This window comes from Cuculus canorus, chromosome 20, assembly GCF_017976375.1.
Source record: "Cuculus canorus isolate bCucCan1 chromosome 20, bCucCan1.pri, whole genome shotgun sequence".
In the NCBI taxonomy this organism is placed as follows: domain Eukaryota; kingdom Metazoa; phylum Chordata; class Aves; order Cuculiformes; family Cuculidae; genus Cuculus; species Cuculus canorus.
This window is the reverse complement of record NC_071420.1, coordinates 5744312-5764846: the sequence shown is the minus strand read 5'-3', so window position 1 is coordinate 5764846 and position 20535 is coordinate 5744312. Positions and strand designations below refer to the sequence as shown.

At 45.0% G+C, this 20535-nt stretch overlaps 2 protein-coding genes across 3 annotated transcripts in view; both read right to left on the bottom strand.

The window, feature by feature from the left end:
• ANKFY1 (ankyrin repeat and FYVE domain containing 1) overlaps nucleotides 1-4966 on the bottom strand; it is a 28308-nt gene extending 23342 nt beyond the window's left edge. Inside the window, exons 1-2 of the mRNA XM_054084886.1 lie at nucleotides 4898-4966; nucleotides 1011-1203 (exon numbers count right to left, since the gene is read on the bottom strand). Of these exons, the coding sequence (XP_053940861.1) occupies nucleotides 1011-1203; nucleotides 4898-4907 (203 nt within the window). The 5' untranslated portion in view covers nucleotides 4908-4966. The remainder of the gene's footprint in view (nucleotides 1-1010; nucleotides 1204-4897) is intronic.
• A 2273-nt stretch (nucleotides 4967-7239) lies between these two features.
• Nucleotides 7240-20535, bottom strand: part of UBE2G1 (ubiquitin conjugating enzyme E2 G1) — a 29141-nt gene continuing 15845 nt past the window's right edge. Inside the window, exons 3-6 of one of the 2 annotated variants that reach the window (XM_054085000.1) lie at nucleotides 17546-17643; nucleotides 16331-16509; nucleotides 12950-13073; nucleotides 7240-8931 (exon numbers count right to left, since the gene is read on the bottom strand). In XM_054085000.1, coding sequence (XP_053940975.1) covers nucleotides 12987-13073; nucleotides 16331-16509; nucleotides 17546-17643 — 364 coding nt within the window. In that variant the 3' untranslated portion in view covers nucleotides 7240-8931; nucleotides 12950-12986. The other variant, XM_054084999.1, reaches the window with a different exon arrangement.

The window sequence follows — 20535 nt, the reverse complement described above, 5'->3', positions numbered from 1 at the left end:
TTCCCGCTCTGTTTACTTTAACATCCCATAGCTTCTGACCATGTAGGTGCATTTTCTGGACCATTTTCTAAATCAAAGCACTGCTGTAAGCTGAAGTACAGAATATAGAGGTGTTATCTTAAAAGAAACTCGCATTAGGACTTGCTCTCTTTCTCCCCTTATGACCAGACCACTATTACATTCCTTTAAAACTCAAAAGCTCAACAGAAATTAAACGATTCAACTCTTCCAACATACACTACCTGACAAATCTATCATGCTATAGCAAGTTCTTGCCAGGCACACAGCCTGTTCTCAGGGAGGATCATGGGATGGGAAGAAAATTTAAATCAAAAGTATTTGTTTTCCCCTTTACTCTTTTATTATATTGGTGTTCCTTTCAGTGATAGCAAATAAATTGGTAAGCATCATTGTGGTCAGAAGATCTGGAGTATTGAAGGTGATCTTTAAAGTGCCTTCAGGAAAGAAACCATTAAACTGAATCTTGTGTTGAGATTCAAAGACACAGTATCATTTATACCACTGGGTCACACATATCACTGTCCAAGACTTGTTACATCACACAACCCAACAGGCCAGGCCAATTTAACCAGGCTTCTTCACGCACAACCGGAGTACAAACCTGAATTCATGAACACATCCTTTGAAGAAAGGAAAGCTTTCTGCTTGTTAGAAATACATTGTGTAATCAATCCATCAACTAGGTGGAGATCACTTTAAAACCACTTCTCTTCAAAGGAGGCTTTGCTGTTGACAGTGAAAACAGTCAGTTTTCTTTAAACTTGTCTGAAATGTCAGTTTCTGAGATTAACTCCTACTTAGAGCTCTTGATTGATGAACTGGATTCTATGTGCAACCTGATCTTCGCATGCTCTTCCAACTACCATTGCACTTGAGGACCCTATTCACAGCAGGCAGCAGAGACAGAATTGCCTTTTAAGACTGGTACCTACTGTAGTCAAAGTCAGAGGTTCCCTTGATGCCGCTGTCTCCACAGCGGGATTTCTTACCTGTACTGGTCCTGCTGATAGAGCTCAGCTACAATGGCAAGAAGTCGACTGATGAAGGTGTCACTGGCGTTGTCTTGGTTCGCCTGGGCAGCCAGAAGATTGCATCTCCTTTCCGTATCAGCTAGTTTCTTCTGCAGCTTCACATACTCCTGTCGGAGAAGCATCAGGTGCTTTTCCAGCTTGGCCACCTCCTCTGCAGAAGCACACAGAGTTACTACAGGGTTGAAACATTGCACACCTTTGTTTTGCATCTGAGGGTAACCTAATCCTACAAGCACAAGTAGAGTTTAAGCACAGAACACTCCACTAAGAATCTTCCCTCTCCCACACTGCTTGAGTACCTCACTCCCAATTTTAGACCTTTTCTTTTATATCATGGCTAGCCATAAACACATAAAAAAAAATCATCAGAATACAGCGACAGAAGCCCATTATAAACAAAGTTTCAGAATCCTGCCCAGTCAGGAACACCCTACGCTTTGTAAAACTGTGGGAGTCCATGACTGTGGGAATTATGGAGGAGTACAGACTAACTCTTCAGTTCTTACCCATTTATTCAGTTTAGAGAAGAAGGTGTTTGCATTTACAGCTGAGGCATCAACAAGTGAGCATTGAAACAGGTTGCTGACAGCACCACACCTACCTCAGAGCACTTCACTGATCTGTCTAGAACTATTCAACCTCAGACTCCTTCAGAAATGGCCAGAGTGGAAAATAGATTTTCCCCAGAATCTATGTTTCTAAAGGCCAATCACAAATACATAAAGCTCTGCTTACCTCTGGCATACACACACACTCTCCTCTGTTGGAGGCACCAAACTGACAGGGCACCACTGCGCAGAATCAGGCCCGTGGTGGCTGTGTCAGGTCAGGAGCAGCAAAGCAACAGCACCTGGGAACCTGAGCCTTGATTGAGTATTCCCATCTCACTGCAAAGCCTCCTTTTCCACCACACTCCAGTGGTCACTCCCAATGTCTTGTGATAAGTTAGCAGCACTGGACTCATCCCTGGCCACCTTCACTTCACTGCTGGAAGGAAACACCTGTACAGGTGCCTAAAACTGTACAGCCTGACTTACGAATGCTTCTTGTGGATTAGCTGCACAAACTACATGCAGCTATTGACCAGTGTGCTTAATTGATTATATCCCCCCATCATTTAGTTGATTTTCTAAATAAGGTACAAACCCCAAACTAGTCTTAAGATGTGAGGGAGGAGGAGGACAAACTCAGAAGCTAATGAATGATTTTAAGTGGGAAAGTTCCTACAAGGTTACTCCTTGCCAGCCAGGAATGCGTTGTTCAACAGCTTCTCTCCAATGTTTATTAAATGGAAGGCACTACTACAAACAATGAGAATCTGAGCTCTATCACCAGTGTTTTCTTCTTGCTTCTGTAGAGGAGCTCAACAGCGTAGCTGGCCTTGGCCTTGCTCCACCACAGGTCCTCAGGGCAGAGCCTCCTCCAGCTCAGCTGCTGACAGAACATCTCACATGGTCTTTCCCCCACAGACTGCAGCAGCAAATGCTCCCTCCTAAGTCTTTCAACTTAACAATTGCTGTGATGAATAAAGAGAAGGTAATTTGCCCTACTGTACTCTTCAATTAATGCTACCTAAGCAGGTTTGGCAATGCACTTCAACAGCCTTTGACCTAGCTCCATCTTTTAGAAGTTAACAGACGTGACCTCCCTCGGGCTACTTCCCTTGTTCTACTGGAATATACCATGATTTCAGAATTGTGCTACCAATACCACATCAGCCCTCAAAGAGGGGCTGAAATTCTGTGGTTCCTTCAGTTTAAATGCAGTTCCTGTGTTCTCAGAACTAGAGGGACACATCTCTTTAGCAGCTGCCCAACTGATTCATAAGGAAGATGTCAAGGGCGGCACGAAAGCAAGCCCTGCTATTACAGTAAGAGGAGCAGAAGTCTGATAGGAGCTGAGAGTGATCACTAAAAGACATTTCAAGAATCATGTACAGACTTAATGGGTGGTGAGGCAAGAAAGTAAGAGCAGTGTTTGTTAATAGCTTTCTGTCAGGCAGATCAGCATCTCATGAACTGGCCATTTATGTTCCATATCAAAGACGTCAAATAGGACTTCAGAAAAGGTTGCTCTTGTTTTCTTATAGGAGAAGACAAAGGCATTTGACGGCAACTAGAGAGCTGAATCCAAAGAGATAAGTAGGGAGGCAACAGGCAATGGGTGATGGACAGCATGTACCAAAAACTCGAGGGAGAGTCTATTTCCTTATCCACTCAAGCCAGGCCCTTCATCCACTGCTTCACACCCTGACCCCATCTCCCCACAGCTGCGCGAGTCACAGCTTTATTGTTCCTCTTCATTTCTGCACACTGAGAATCCTTACAGCCAACCACAGTGTACTTCCTCCTGCTCTAGGATCAAACATTAAGCCAACAATTTTTACCCATGTCTGCACGGGTTCCCTCTGGTACTGGTGGCACAGAACTCCTATAGAAGTTACCAAAGCAAGCTCAGCTTTTGTCTTTATAAACTGCTCAATCAATTTGGAGCCAGTAATTGCAATAAATCTAATTCAAGACTTCTGCAAACGGACACAACATTTCCATAACAAAAACCACTCAGCTTCCAAGCAGAAGACCACGGCTTGACAACCCCCCATCCTTAACCACCCTTCCTTTTGCAGCTGATTCTCCAATACCACCAGTTCTTAACTAGATAAGCATGGCTGCAGACAGGTGCTTTGTGTGAAGGAACTAAACAAGCTGCTCAGGGAAAGCTACACATCAGGCTTGTTGCTACCGTTCCTGCAGAATCATTTACTGTTCAAACACCTTTAGCCAAAGGATCAGAGAATTAGGTGAGCTAGAGAAGAATCTTTGAGCATTGCAGAGGGCTGAAACAGGACCCATATGACCAGCAGGTTCATTCAGAGGGGAAAGTGTCACCAACTGAAAACACCTTCAACATCTAATGCCCACCAGAACTGGGTCACCAAGGCTTAAACCAAATCTAAGAGGCTGGCCAGCTAAATGTGAAACCGTGTTATGTCGGTGTACACAAAGTTAGGAGTTGCTCTAAGGAGTTATTACACCAGCTCGGCTGCAGCATCTCATCAGCTTATGCATGCCAGAAGATCAACATCCACTACACCCTAGCTAATCATCCACATGTAGTTTGAAAATTCTATCACTGTTTGAGAGCTGCACTTCTGCTGAAGGCTGTGTTTTTCAGCCTAGAAGTGAGAGCCTTCATTTCCTTTATAACTCAGGGCATCTTAGCTCACTTTGCCAACTCAGTTTCCTCCAGGGTTGAAAAGAGGAAGCTTCTGTATTGCAGAAAGGAGTGGGACTGCAAAGATCCAAGTGTTCTTTCAAATCCTATACCTTCAACTAAATTTATTCTAAAAGCACAAAATGGTTTGGGTTGGAAGGGACCTCAAAGCCCACTCAGTTCCACTCCATGCCATGGTCAGGAACACCTCCCACTGGGTCAGGGGCTCCAAGCCCCACCCAAGCTGGCCTCGAACACCTCCAGGGATGGGGCAGCCACTCCTCTGGGCAGCCAGAGAACGATCCCATTGAAAGCCTCCGAGCCCAACCAAAGCAGCCCCGCGGCCCTGCAGAGCCCCCTGAGCCCCGCCCCGCCAGCAGGGAGCAGCGCGGCCCAGCCCCCTCAGCCCCCGCCGGGCTCTCCTCGGCTCGGGCAGGGTCGGCAGCGCCTCAGCAGCCCCAGGGCCGCAGCCACCGCGACCTCCCCGCACCTGAGAGGCCGAGGCGCCCGGGCCCATCCCGCAGCCCCTTGGCGTTCGCCTGGGGAGCGGCCCGAGCCCCGCCGCGGGCAGGCCGGCGCGGTCCTTGGCGGGGAGCGGCCCGAGCCCTCCCCAGCCCCGCACCCCCCCTTACCTTCCGCCATGTTGGGGCCGGGGGCCGCCGCTCTCGCGAGAGCCGCCCCGCGCCCCTCGGCCCTAAGCCACTAACTCTCGCGAGACTTCAGCAGTACCGCCTCCCAGCCCCGCGTCGAGAATTCTCGCGAGACTACCCAGAGAGCTCGCGAGGTTTGCGCAGCTCCCAATTGCTCCAAGCTCGGAATTCTCGCGATACTTGAGCGGCATCCTCCATCCTTTCTCCCCTCCCGCCCCCAGCCTCGGCCACCGCCTGCCCCCAGCGGGAGCCCCACCGCCCTCAGCCCGAAAATCTCGCGAGACTTGTGCAGCCCCCACACACCCCCCCCCCACGGCTCAGAGCCAGGAAATCTCGCGAGACTTACCCCCACGTCATGGCGCCCGCCTGCTCTCGGTGGGAGCTCCGCTCCGCCCCGTCTGATACCGGCGGCTCCGCCCCGCCTCGGCCGCGCCCCCGGAGGGGCCCCCACGCAGCTCAGCCGGCCGGCTCGGCCCTCGGGAGACGGTGGGGCGCAGCAGGCGGATGGTGGTGGCTGTAGCCGCGCCGGGGAGGCTGTGCCCCCCCTCCAACATGGCGCCCTGAGAGTACCCCTCGCTGGTGCCTGCATGTGGAGCAGCGCGATGGCAGCGCAGCAGTGCTGGGGAGTGGTGAACAACACCCAGGCGCAGGGCAAAGCGCAGCTGCGGCCAGAGCGCGATGGCAGCTTTGGCTCTGCACTGAAAACCACCACCGTGCCAGGGCTTTGGCACCCGTGAGAGCCACCCGTGGCTTCTGCCACCCTTCTCGTTCCAGTTGGGCAGCGCCAGTGGGGTTCAGTCTGAGAGGGCTGCTCAGCGCATGGCTGCTGCTCACATTATGTACTTGCAGCTTTTCAGTAAAGAAGGCTTATGAGAAACATGGGGAAAGACTTGTTAGGCGAGTCTGTAGCAATAGGACGAGGGGTCATGGTTTTAAACTAAAATAAGGGAGATTGAGATGAGAAAGAAATGCTTTCCTCTGGGGGTGGGGAGGCACTGGCATAGGTTGCCCAGAGCAGTGGTGGCTGCCCCATCTCTGGAGGTGTTAAAGGCCAGGTTGGATGGGGCTTGGAGCAACCTGACCCATTGGGAGGTGTCTCTGCCCATCACAAGGAGTGGGAACTGGATGGGCTTGATGGTCCCTTCCCATCCAAACCATTCTGTGATTCTGTATCATCACAACTTCAGTTCCTGCATACATGGCTTTTGTTTCACTCATGGCACTGGTAGCTGGATTTGTGCCCAGTGGGCAACAGGAGGGGCTGCATGTCCACAGGCAACAGCCAACAGTAACGAGAGCTTTCTGAATCCTGTGTACAGTCCAGCCAACCCTCGACTGTTGCCATCACTCATCATCTTTCCTGTCCAGATACAACAGAAATATTATATAAAATACCAAAATAGTCTATAATGATCCAACAGCAAATTTTTCGTTTGCTTTAAAGAGCAAGTTTCAAATAAATCACAGAATCATGGAATGATTTGGGTGGGAAGGGAACTTAAAGCCTACCCAGTTCCACCCTTGCCATGGGCAGGGACACCTCCCACTGGATCCAGTTGCTCCAAGCCCCATCCAACCTGGCCTTGAACACCTCCAGGGATGGGGCAGCCACTGCTTTTCTGGCCAACCTGGGCCAGGGCCTCCCCACCCTCACAGGAAAACATTTCTTCCTAAGATCTCTGCATGCTATGTTTGAACGTGCCATGCACAGGATGGGTTTACAGACCTCATTTTCTCCTGACTTGGCCATTAAGTGATATTTGAAAAGTTGCTCTGCCTGCTAGCTTCATTTTCTGTGCCTGCTGGACAAAACAGTGAAACCAGAGCTAGGCAAGCGACAGACTGGATCACCAAACAACCCATCTCGATTTTCACAGCTCAGTGACAAATGCATCTGTCTTTGCTACAAGCCAGCTTACACCACTGCTTTATGGGTGCTATTGATCACCGTAACTGCGAGGAAACGGTTCCTACTGCCTGATAAGATTTAGTCTTCAGAGTTTCTGAGCAACAGCAGACATCAGATCCCAAACTACTGCTGTGTTTTGTGCTTGGGGAATCGGCAATCTCCTCTTCTGTTGAGGATCTGCCTGGGCAAGGAAGGAGCTTTTTTATTACAGCCCCTCTTTAAAACCCAGGCACCTTCTGGTTTGGTGTGAAATCACTCGTGCGTGCATCTGAAGATACACAGGAATTATGAGACTCGTGGTGCTCCTGTTGGCATTGCAATGGCACCGTACCAAGAGCAGCGCGCCAGATGGTACAGACAATCAAACGTCCAAAAAACAAAATACACTTCTAATCACTTTAGAATTAACGTTCTCCATTTATTGATCATTTACTTTCAATAAGCGTTTTCTAGGCATCACAGCAGGGAAGAATGTCAGAATGACAGCTTAACAGCCTGTCTGATTTGCACAGAGATCTTTGATGCGTAAGGGGCAGCATGGAGAAAGAGAGAAAAGGAATTAGGATGGCCATACTATGTTTTTACTAAAGCTCCATGCTTGTCTTTTCCTTTTCCCCCAGCGATGCAGTGTTATCTGGAGAGCAGGACAGCACATGTTAGGGGAAAGAACAGCACAAAACCTGGGCCGTAATTACGAGCCTCCAGAGAATGAGAAAAATTGTAATAAATCATTCAGTACACCGACAGCCTACAGAAATCAAACTAGATACAAGATCTTGGTACAAGCAAAACTAAGTAAGAATGCTGGTTTATGTGATTGTTCAAGTATTCAATACCACTTGTACGTAAAGCATCTCTTCGGTGGTGTTCCTGTCTTGAGGCTAAGAGACATTTCTGGTTGTATCAGCAACCCTCAAAGCCCAATTGCCTTCACACAGGGTGCAAGATGAAACAAAAAGCCAACTGTGATCCCAGAAAAGTTAGCCTCTGGCAGGTATGGAAGCGGCCTGTTTTCTCCAACCTGGGCACTTGGCACCAGACGCTTAACTGCCTCTTTCACTATGTCACTGGGTATTAGCCCTACTCCCAGCTTGTACATCGTAACAGCGCCTCAAGTAACACCCCTGCCTTTGGAGTATCTGGGTCATGTGGAACCACAAACCAGCTCGGTGGGCTAATGAAAAGTGGGGTTATATTTGAATATTTACAAAGGGAACTATCACCACTGTGGAATTAACAGTCCTTCCTTAACACTGATGCCAGGCTAACGCTTCCAGGCCCACCCCCTAAAGAACAAAAGAGCAGCTCTTCTGGAGAACAAATAAGAAAACACAAAGCTTTGAACTATTTTGTGAAGTCTACAGAGGAGTCAGTTGTGAAGTGTGTGTGTTATCAAAAGACGAAAACAGAGAACACTCTTCAACTTGCTGAAAGCAGCGAGTGCCAATTACCTTAAATTGCTGCTTTCTAGATACACAGTGGAAGGGGAAAAGGGCAGGCAGCCTGTGGGGACAAGTCCGCTGGTAGGTTTAGGAAGAGCAGCTTCTTCCCAATGTTTTATTTATGGAAAGGCTGGCACCATGCCACTGAGACTGTGCTGTCCCAACTCTTAGATAAGTGAAAAAGGATACCCAGCTGGTGGGCAAGAAACCCCCTCTCCAGCAGTGTTAGACAAGCACTCAAAGGGGAACTAAATCAGCTGTTGTGTCTGGGCACTAACAGCTCTGAAGCACTGCACCCATCTGCCTGCCGACGTGAGCGGGCTATCCAATTAATAATGATATCTCAAAAGAATTAGTTACCAAATATATAAAATCGGACACTAAACACATCTATGCTTATCTAAAACACCTGTAGGATGAAGCAATACCTTTACTTGTCATCTCATACACATTAAATGGCTTTTTTATTCCATATGGCTGTGTTGCCCACTGCTGACCGTTACCTCCTCCCACCCCTGCCCGGCCCTCCAGAAACCTGGAATATATGCCTTCAGCACAGCAACCTGAGACGAAGTGCAGCCAGCTAGCAAATTAGAACTGAAGGCTTCTGACGAGATGACTCTGTAACACTGGAAGTCTCTGTGCTGTTAAAAGCTGTGGGAGACCTGTGACAGAGCAGAGAACAGTCAAGTAGTTGCAAGTTCCTTTATAAAGTTTCTTTGGTAGAAAGGTATTTTGGGGTAGGCTTGGAAAACTCTTATTATCAGCTACTCCGGGAACGGTATTTGCTCACTGGAGGGCCAAGGATGGTTACAATGGGAAGAACGGTGTGTGTTGTGTTTGCTTTTTAATTACTTCAAGATTAAATCCAGTATCACGTTCAACAAATGTTTGCTGATGTGATGTTGCTGAAGATGTCTGGGAAAGCTGTGCTCCAGCTGCAGTTGCCCTTCCTCTGCAGATACTCAAGACAGCCAGTTTGACACATTATTATTGGAAAAAATTATATTTTGGAAGAACTCACTACAGAAGGTGACAGAATTCCAAAAATCAAATTACATGAAAATATACATCGCCATTTCCTTTGTACATTAGGTGAGGAAAACTCTGAAGTAAGAAGGCAAAGAATATGAAGGGCCACAGTAGAGATAAAGGGAAAAGGAGGGAAACTAGTTTTGATACCAAACTCAGAAGTCAATCATCTGAAAGCCTACAGCTGTGCATGCTTGAACTCAACCTCGAGAAGAAACGGAGCCTCCCCGCACACATCCCGTCCCACAAACAGGCAGTGAAAAAGGCAAAAAACAAAAAAAATCACCCATAAAAAGCAGCTCAATCCTATCTTGGACTAACTTAGTCACCTGAACTTCCACATGAAAGCGCTCAAGTCCCTTGGAAGTTAAAAACGCAGCAGGCTGCTCGAGGGTACTCCATGGCCAGTTTTATTGCTATACCCAATTCAAGAAGTATGTGCAATTGGGTTTAAAAAAGGGGGAGGAGGGGAAGCACCTTTGAGACTACAAAGGTCATCATAAAAGCAGACACGAGTAATGATAGCAAATCCTTTCAGGGTTTAATTAGGAAAATTTGACGTTCTGATGGGGGAAATAAAAAGGAGCACATTTCTAAAACCAAAAAAAAAAAAAAAAAAAGAGATACTAAAATTTAATAAGCAAGAAATTTTAATTAAGCCTCAGTGGGTCAAAGGAAAATTAAAGTGGGGAGAAGAAAAAAAAACAAACAACTTTATCCTAATTGGTTTTAGTTTGACATGCTTCACAAGTTGTTGTTGTTTTTAAACTGATAGGAAACAATGAATAGGGAGAGAAAAACCTGCTAAAATCTTTAGAATTTACACAATTCTATTCCTACCTACAGACAGCATTATTTGGTACAATGTGTATTTGTGGATGTACATGAACAGTATATATATTATCCGGATCATGTTGTGCTATGTACACATCTTTACAATTCTTCCTGAAGGTTAAAGCAGTTCATTAGATTTCAAAATGCGTAATCATCTTGTGTTGGCACTTGTTAGGCTCTTGTCAGCATTGATAACTGGCATGTTTTATTGCAGCCCAGTTCCAGCCAGTGTTTGCCAACTTGTAACAATAGAAGTCCAGCAATAGGTGGGTAGAGTGCAGGAAAAAAAACAGTGCCATGTTTCTCAATTGAAGACCTACAAAGAAATCACAGTTATTAAAATAGACCCCCTCATCATCCTCAGTTATCCTAAAGATAGAATGATAGAATGATTGGAGTTGGAAGAGACCTTCAAGATCACCCAGTCCAGCACCCCTGCCATGGGCAGGGACACTTCCCACTGGATGAGGTTACTTCAAGCCCCCCCAACTTGGCTTTGAACACCTCCAGGTGTGAGGCTTCTACCACTGCTTTGGGCAACCTGGGTCAGAGTCTCACCACCCTCAGCAGAAAAGAATTCTTGCACAGAGCTTATCTGTATCTTCCCTCTTTCAGCCTAAAACTGTTGCCCCTTTCCTGTCACTACATGCCCTGCTGTCTGTCACTGGTGAAGAGATTAAATCATACTGGTCCCAGTATGGATCTCTGACGGACACCACTCAGCACTGGTTTCCATGGAGCCAGGGACTCTGAATTGTTTCTCTTCTCAAGCAGATGTTAAATAATTAAGATGTTAAATAGTGTTTCCAGCTCAAGGAAGACAATCATCACTTGTACAAGAGCTTTACATACCTCTAAACAGAAGATGCATAAATCCAAAACCATCACCTGAGGAAGACTTGAGTTAGCTCAGCATTCTGTGTATCCACGCTCAACTATCGATTTTCAGGCTCCTCTGTGTTGCTTCTCAAAGTGCACAGTGTGTAATTGTTCAATTATTCACACACAGGGATAAACGCGTGTGGATGGATTGATTTAACATTGAAACGCCCATGCCTCACTCCCTGCGGATGATGGGCGCTGCTTCAGCAGCAGAGGGGTACAAATGGCACAGCAGTGCTTCTTAAGCAACAACCCCACGGCCCCCACATAGGCCGTGCTGTTTGGAACCAGTTACAGGGCCCCTTCTCAGCCCATTCACTGCCCGTCACATACTTAGGAAGAGTCACCAAGACTGAGAAAAGCTTTCCCCTTCCAAAAAAGCAACACGGCCAATTACTTCAATATTTGTCATGAGCATTGTTCCACTATGGCCAAGTTTAACATGGCAACAGAGTGAGGTCAGCTGAGGACACGCTGGAGCGTTACTCAGTTACTCCCTTTCTCTAAGGCAGAAAAACTGTCAGCTGCATTAACAATTCTTAACTCTTGTTACAGGCAGTTCTGCAAGACATTCAGTTCCTTTATTCAATCTCTTGATCGATATTAAGCATATTCATGCTTTTTCTATGCTGGAGAAATTTCCCTTCAATCAAAGCATTTCTGGCACAGATGGAGCCTTCCCCCGTTCCCAACCCCTGCAGTTCTTCCTGAAGCATAAGAAAGGAAATATCTCCTGTACAACCTGGGTGAAGAAAAGCTAACTAGCAGGTTAGTTAGCTAGTTTAGTAAGCTGCTCTAATTGTTCAGAGAGTACATCTCCTTTAAACCACACACAGAGCCATATTTCCAACCCTAGTTTTGTACATGGATGCTAACTAGTACATACGGGTTTGGGCTTCTCCAGCCAAACGGGTCAGATCAGTTTATTTGCCAAACCAACCATTAAGAAAGGGCAGCTTCGACATGAAGCTCTCTTTGGCTTTGAAAAGCAAGAATAGGAAATTATTAGCTAGTTGAGGAAGTTTTTCTTTGGCACACCAAGATTGAAGTGACCAAAGGCCAGGTATTTAAGGGCCATGTTTTAATACGGAGCCTTCTGCAACAGCTTATTGTGTTAAAAGAAACCACCACACTAAAATGGGATTGCTCAAATTAAGACTAAGCATCTTGAGTCAGAAGCTCATTTCTAGTAGGGTGGCATAAGGTCTAAATATCACGTCAGCCACTTTCAGGTCAAGACTTGTCCGGGCTCTCAGACAGGATGCAGTTAACTTTCCAAGCAGAACATAGTTGTTTTTCTGTAGCTATTCTGAAGCCTTCCCCAGTAAAACACTTCACTGGGCTGCTGAAGATCAACTTTCTCAATATTATTGATGGGCAATAACTCGGTCCCTCCTGATGCACTAGTAGGCTTCCTACTAAAATTCCCATAGATACCTGAAGCGATCCTTTCCAAGCGTTTCTCAACAACCCCACCAAAGTCTTACTACACACAGCAAGGCACCAACATCTTTAAGATGAACTCCACACATATATACGAACTTGAGATGGCAAGTCAGGATGCTCTTAAGATTCAAGCAGGTGTTCTTCACAGTAATGAACATGAAAGAATGATCGTCCCCTTCTCTCACAACTCGAGCAACCCCTAAGCACTGTTAATGAAGGAGGACAAACACTAAGGAAGAGAATTTCAACTGAACAGCATAAATGCATGAGTACTACAGAATCGCCCCAATCTTGGCAGGAGGGGCTGTTACTGGACTTGAAAGTTCTTTCAGCCTTTACTCTCACCTCCAGGCAAAGAACTACTGAGAGGACACAGCTGAGAAGAAAGGGTGGGTAGGGGGTTGCGCTTTTGAGGAGAACACACATTACTTCAACACTTAGGCAGGAAATCCTCAGCTCCGGTAACAAACTTGTCTGTAGGATACTTACCCTGAAAAAAGTGAAGCTACTAGCTGCTGAATAAGTGTCACTCAAAAGCAGTTTCTTGGCTTTTTCTTACACAGCGGGCAACTTTTCTTTTAAATTCTCCATTTCTGTCTTCTCTCCATTCTTTCTGTAATTGAACAGACAGCTTTCAGATGCCAGTCCTACAACAACAGACACAACCTAGGAAGATTCTTGACGGTTTTCGACGTTATCCATCTAGTCAACATCTAAACTTGCTTACAATCACTGAGCCAGGCACTGAAAACCTGCAGCATCCAGAACTTTTAAAAGCTTGCTCTGGGTTTCTATGCACGCTGCTTGCAATACAGTGAGGACAAAGTCAATTTTAGACATTCTTGAAGACTGACCTGGTGACTACCAATATTTCACAATGTCAAGGCCAAAATCGATTTACTGCAGCCTGCAAAGTAGCAGAAAACTCAAACTGCAGACCACAAGCTGTTGTTATGGGTTACAGAAAAAGTCTTTAACCACAATGATGAACAAAGGTCTGCAGCTACTGTGGAGCCAGGAGTTACTCTGCAATTTTTAGGACAGTTTTCACTCCCTCTAAACCTAGCCAGGACGCTCCTGCGACTAAGGCTGACATGTTGTACTGGCAAGGAAGCGGTGGGAAAATATGAAGAACCTCTTATTGAAAGAAGTAAGTTCTACAGTTCTTGGTTTTTGATATAATAAACATTCTTATTGCAGGGCAGGGAAAGCATTAAAAACCCAAGCCTGCCCTGTTTTCACCTGAAGCAGCCTAGCACAACACCTTTTCACCCTTTACTTGGGGAGAAAGTTGTAGCACATCTGAGCAAGAGAAAATACTGATAACCCATATGTCCCAACATTCACCACCTCCAAGCACACCAATCCCATCAGCAAGCTGGAAAGCCCAGCATGTCCTATCTTTGCAGTGAAAGCACAAATAAGGCTACCAATTAATCTGTTCTTTGTTTTCTTGTTTTTCAGCAATTTATAGAGCAAGCATTTGGTTCTTTGGATGGGGACACAGGACAGCTTACACAAGATGGCTTGAGGCCAAGAAAATCATCAAATTTGTGCCTTCCTCACTTCAGATTCATAGTTTTTTATTTCTGCCTTTTCTATTTGTAGTTCTGTGAAGCAAATGCTCAGAATTGACTAGCAAGCTAAGTTTCCAGTTTTACAGCAATATCCCCACAACTCATGTTTTAGATCATGAACTGTTCTACTTGCTTCTCACAATACCTATTCAGACTCCTGCCTCTCATTTTAATCCCACTCCAAGAGACAACACTCCAATGTGCATAGTTCATTTTTTCAGGAAGCAGATTCCTCTCCTGCTCCTGTAACGCCGTGACCTGCAACACTTTATTTTCTAGACTCCTTTAAAACTAGAAATCAATGATAGCAGACAAAGCTTCTTTAGGTAACTGCCAAATACTGCTGCTGCAGTGAACTTGTACTTTGTAAACCAAAGAGAAGACATCTCGATAGCAGCTCAGAATAAAGCACAGGAGCTTATTCTTCATCACACTGATGACTGTGTTCAGGCTAAGACAAACAGAATGCAATCCACAGTCCTGCAGGGGATGCTAAGCTGCTCGAGCAGCACATTAAGTTTAAAAGTTACTTGGAATATGTAATACTACACTCAGAAAAATTCTTTGTGATGTCCAAAGTTACATCAGTGGTGCCTCACTACTGTCTTCACAGCTGGGTTTGGATTTGATTTTCTGTTCTTTCAAGCTAGGCTAGAAATTATGCGTTTCCTTAGACCATTTTCAACCTTTACCCTAAGGGTTTAGATAACAAATTCACAGCTTTCTATCCAGCATCTCTCGCTGAGGCAAAAAAAAAACCCCAACAAAATAGCTCCTGAAGTGGCTGGCAGAGAGCGAGGCCCACTACAGAGAGATTAAACCTCACGAGATGCTAGGAAGGCAACAGGCACAGCGAACATATAAGCTTTCTCCAGCGCTGGCTACATTCAACATACATGAGCCTGTAAGCTGAGGAATTCTAGCTGTGCTTTTAGCATTTCATTAATAACTCGCTCCTTCCAGTGCTCACAGGTCTGCCAGCAGAAAATGTCCCTGTGTCCTGGGTATTTGTTTCCACCGGTAACGTGACACAAGAAGGGGAAGTCTGACACTCAGAAAAACGTTAAAGGAGTGCACTCTTCACTACAATATTTTATTTGTTTCTCTTCCCACTAAGTTTGTTCCACGTGAGACAATTCCCATGATGATTTTTCAGCAGACCTCAACCACCTCTGGAAATACTGACACTGCATAGCAGATCAAAGGCTTCAGGAAACTCAGTTTCCACCCACTTTGGGAAGGTACAGCTGGTGTGACAGAGCAGGTTAATGCGCTTCTGGAACACTTTGCATCGTCTGATTACCATTTCCCTTTTCCTCGCTACCCCAGTCAAAAGACCTAGAACTTCTCATATGTAAGTCACCGGTAAAGGAAAGTGTGTCAGCATATCTCAGATGAATGGGACCTGAAGTCAGTTCCCCTGCTTCCGTCAGAGCTATTCTGCTATAAATGCAGCTCTTCTAGAGAGCTCTAGAGTGCTCTGCTGAAGCACCCACACAGAGCAGGCCACGCTCCAGAAACACTGTGCTGCATCTAACGCTTGCATCTCACTTAGGACAGAATCCTCCTTGCAGATTCACTCCTGGCCTCCAACTATAACACAGCCCACTCTTCCTCATCCCTCAGCCAGTTGGTCTAGTCTGGGACAAAGCTTCCTCAGGAGCTGAAAGAATACACGGATGCCCAGTGAAGCTTTCCAGTACATCCTCAAAGAACAGAGCTGCAGAGTCAAACCTACTGCTCCAACACTCAACCCAGGCACGCTTTTGGAGAGAGGTGCATGCAGAAAGCCACAACACAACTACACTGAGGGACCTCAACGTGTTTTCTCCTTCCATTCAAGTCAAGAAGCCTGGTAACAGCTCATAGGATTTCCAAGACAAAAATCTTGCTGGATTATACTATCACCACACTGGGAATCCCAGAAAGTTCTAGAATACGTTAACTTCTGCAGCTAAACTTCATGGGAGTTGTAACTGCTGGGTGTATACGGTCAGAAGATTTTACAGCCCGCTGCTTTGGATTTTTTAAGACTAAAGGAGCTGGAGTTAATGGATTAAATACCTTTGCGCCCAAGTTATTTACTATAAATAAAGGCATTACTGCATAGGAGAAATTAAGAAATTCTGTTTCACGTGACTGCTTTCCCCAACAAACAGGCAGCCTCAGACAGAAATATGAAACATTCCAACAAAAGTTGTTGTACTGTTTTCAAACTAGAAGCAAAACTCCATTGCAGGTTTAGGTTTTTACACTGAAGACAATTGGCAGACCAAGAAAAAAAAAATCTTACTGCTGCATCGACGTTAGCAGGAGAATCGCCATTGGGATCCGCCAGCATAGAAATAACACTAATCATTATAGTTTCCACTGTGTGAATGGGAAGCCAGCGTTCCTCAGGTTTTTCATAGCCATATTTGTCTTCTCCAGGCTCATGAAGAATCGAAATGCAGACATCACCATTCTTGTCAACTACAAAACAGAACAAGGCATATTTCAGTAGTGAACAACATGCTGGCATTTCTTCAGGGGAGTCGTGGAACTGTTAATCTTCACTTCAGCACGTCTGAAAACATGCTGGTGAAGATGCTTTACGAAAAAGGAAAGTAATTAACTCTTACAGAACTCAGTCTATAATAAACAGGGCTTGGTGGAAGTTTTATTCTGCTTGGGCCTCTGGCAGCGAGGGCATATGGGGAGAAAGAGCTTAATTCTAACATGTCACAACTTTCAAGACCATTTAGATAGGCTTCCACTAAAGCTTTTTGTGTTAGGTTCAGCAAACAAGACAGTGACTCTTCTTTCCCACAGCAACAGCATCAGCCGGGTATTATGGCAACATCCTGGAATACCATTGAAGCTGCTGAATTAGAAACTGCCTGACAAGTACTCTGATATTTCCAGAGTTGAATCCGACACAGCATCAAAACAGCCTGAACCTTATGAGGGAAGCACTGTGCTGGTCTACTCCCAAGTTTCAGCATCTACAACTTCAGCAACCGAAGAGTATTCCTCCTTCCCAATAAAAACCTTCCCATCTGTGTCCAGCAGTCTGTAAATAAACGAAACATTAGGAGCTGTCATCTTTGGAAGGACTCAAAGATGCTGTTATTTCTTTCCACTGGAAAAGGACAACCTTGGGCCTTTGATATTGAACTGCCAGGTCAGCAATACAAGGATGAAATATTTGGAAGTACAAGAGGCAGCTGTAGCAGTAAAGTTTCTCTCCTCAGACCAGAATTTTGCACTTAGGGGAAAAAAAACCCTTCCTGACCAGTTCCCAAGAATTCAAGAAGCTCCTTTCAGTAGCTTCTGAAAACAGTTTAGGAACAGTCTCTCAGAGCAGCACTATTAAAAAATCTGCCCTGGTTATTACTTCTTTATGAAGTGAAGATGGCAAAGGAAATGCAGTTTCATATTTCTAACATGAACAGAAATGGATCCATTTGTCTTCAGCACATTTTAGTTCTTAATTGCAAAAAGAAATTGAAACTTTGACATTTCTTACCGTTCGGATGCCAGATTTCTGTGATGAATTTCATTTTTGGCGGCCTCAGTGGGTAGTCTTTTGGAAAAGTAAGATGAGCCTTGAAAACACCACCTTCACTGGGGAATCAAAAATATCTTAGTAGAGTTTCTTGTAAGCTTAAGCTGAAGATGGGAACTTGGTGAGGTATCAAAAGCTCTATGCTTACCCCTCACATAGCTTAACATCATGTTAGTAATTAACAGCACCATCGTTTCCATATGCAATGCAAAGTGTTTCTAGGTTGAGAAGATCCCTTCACACGATACTGCCAGTTCCCCAAGACTACCTTTTTTAGAATTAGGATGATGTTCCAGAGGGGAAAAAAAACACACACAATCAAAAAACTGCCAAGGAATTCACCATCTGGAATTGCAACTCCCATTTTTCCTTCCAGTACATTTATTAACAGTAAAAAAAGATCCTTCCAATAATGTCCCTTCTTAAGTACAGCCCTGGAGATATCTGTTTATTTCCCTCCTTTAGACACCTCAGTCCTAATTCCTTGGGCTCTGTCTGCAGCAGCGACCCTCAGTGAAGCTACAGAAAGCTTTATAATTGTGTCTACAGCTTTACTTTTTAAGGAGACCTCTAAGTGCCTTTTCAAAGCTAAACTAAAAGGACTTGGACATGACACTGAGGTGTTCTGCATTGTAGTTACTCACAAAGCTGGAAAACAATAAACAAGAGACATCCAGTTTTTATATGGAGTTACAGACCCCTATTTAACCAAGGTAATAATTTGTTGGTTGGTTGTTTTAGATAATGACATTCCAATAGCCAGGGGTCGTCTCTTCAAAGAGCATGAAAGCCTGTATTCACTGGGAAGCCTCCCCGATGGAACCCCTCGCTAATGTGAGCGCTGTGGCATTTGCCCCATTGCTGTCATTTCTTGTAGCTGATGTTCGTAACAAAATTTAAAATTCCAAAGGCAGCAATTACAAAAACTGGGATATAACCTCCCAAGAAGGTGGCACGAGATGTACAGTGTGATGAGCTGCTCCTCAGCAGCCACGCAGCCCAACACTGGTGGAGAAAAGGCAAAGCTGTTCAGTGCAATGTTTTCTTCCTTGTATCCGTAAAGGAGTAGGAGCCAGTATCCAAAGGCCACAGGCTACTGAGACAATAACAGCTTTTACCACCACCAGAGATGTGTAATTCTATTAAGTGTCTCAAAAAGAAAAAACAACCCCAACCCCAAAACACACCACATCGAAGTGACTTGGCTCTTAAAATAAAGCAGCTAGGGGCATCTGAACCCACAGCATTAATTTTTGACAAGTTTCAGAAAAGACAGGCAGTTCCCAAGGAATCCTTGATCCCAGGAGGGATAAAAATTCCAGAAACATTGGCTATTTTAACATCCAAGGCAGAGTTCAATTACATTTGTTGATAGCCCCAAACCAGTTAAGTCCTTTCTTTCTAAGTGAAAAAGTTCTCCCTCCCTCTCTTTAAGCAGCAGATCCTGAAGCTGCTGGGCTGCACACATACCTGGCTGCCCCTCACCAACTACATGTAAACACAGCTCCTGAGCTGAATACACATTAGAAACCAGTTAATGAAGTACAGCTGCCAATTAAGGGAGAGCAGTGCTACTTTTAGCAATATTCCCATACAGAAGTCTCTGCCAGTAGAGCCACGCACCAAGTCTTGAGTCTTTTCAGATAGACTCAGAATAGATTAAACAGGACCAGGAATGAGACTAAAGCTTGAAAATTTGGAGCCACCTGATTAAGTTGAACAATTATGTTCTACTGTCATCATGAACAGACCAGGGAGGAAGGATTCACTACCCTAAAACACAGCAACTAAGGACTGGAGCAGAGGAGAGCTGCTTATCTAAAAAGCCTCAAAAGAAGCTCAGCACCTTAGTGAAGTGAGGGAAAACATTATTGCAGGCTTTAAAATATAAGAGGAGGTTCAATTAGAAGCAGCATTCTGACAGCATTTATAAAACTGCCACAAGAATATAATAGAGCCACAAGACTGTTCAGAAGAGGCCTAGAGAACTTGGAGAACTCATCTCATGCAAAACTTGAGAATCGCAATGCAGCGAACATGAGGAGAAGCAAAGCAATTCCATTACTGCACTTAAGTACTTATCCAGCGGTCTGCAGACAGAGGTGTACAACAACTTCATGTTGGAACTAAAACTGACTCCAAGTAAATGTCACCAGGCCTTCAGTATCAGTAATTTACCAGCAGAACAGCTTAATGAAGAAGAGCAAAGTTCAGATTCAAAAGCTATACCTTAAACTGACCTCTTCTGGGCACAGAACCTTCTCCCATGAGCTGGAATAGATGATGACATATAATCTCTATGAGACAGAGCAATCCTTCTCTCAATTACCCAGAGCTTTGAGGTTTGGGTTTGGTTTTTTTTTTTGGTTTGGTGGGCTTTTTTTTTTAAGGAAAAAACCACACTGCATGTGCAGGTACCGAGCAGTGTGAAACCACAGCAAACTTACAGCCCAGGAGTTACTGTATGAGCCGCACAGTTTTGTGTTCAAATGTCAACTAAAGAATGCAATCCTTCAGATAAAGATATCAGTTTTTTGAAGCCCACTATGCAAAGTTTGCCAACGATTCATATTTGATCAATATTGAAGTACTCTAGGGCACACTAGGAAGTTTTCCCCTCTCAAACCAACAGGACTTGGGATCATTTTATGGTCTGCTGCAGCTTCCTCAACTACATCCCTTCGAAATTATTTTCCTACCAGTCACCAGCATGGAGTTGCAATGGTTTAAAATTGCACTGTCAGCTAAACCAGAGCCTCTCAGCAGCAAGAGAAATAGTGGGTTACACCGCCTTACTTAAAAGCGTAAGAAAACAGAAGCTGCCTCTAAGCACAGCCTATTCTTTCTCATTTCTAGCCAAGCACAAAGGGATCAGTGTTGCATTTTCTCAGGGGAGCAAAGCAGTTTGGACCTTCTATATAGCAAATGCAGCTATTTACAGGCATTTTACT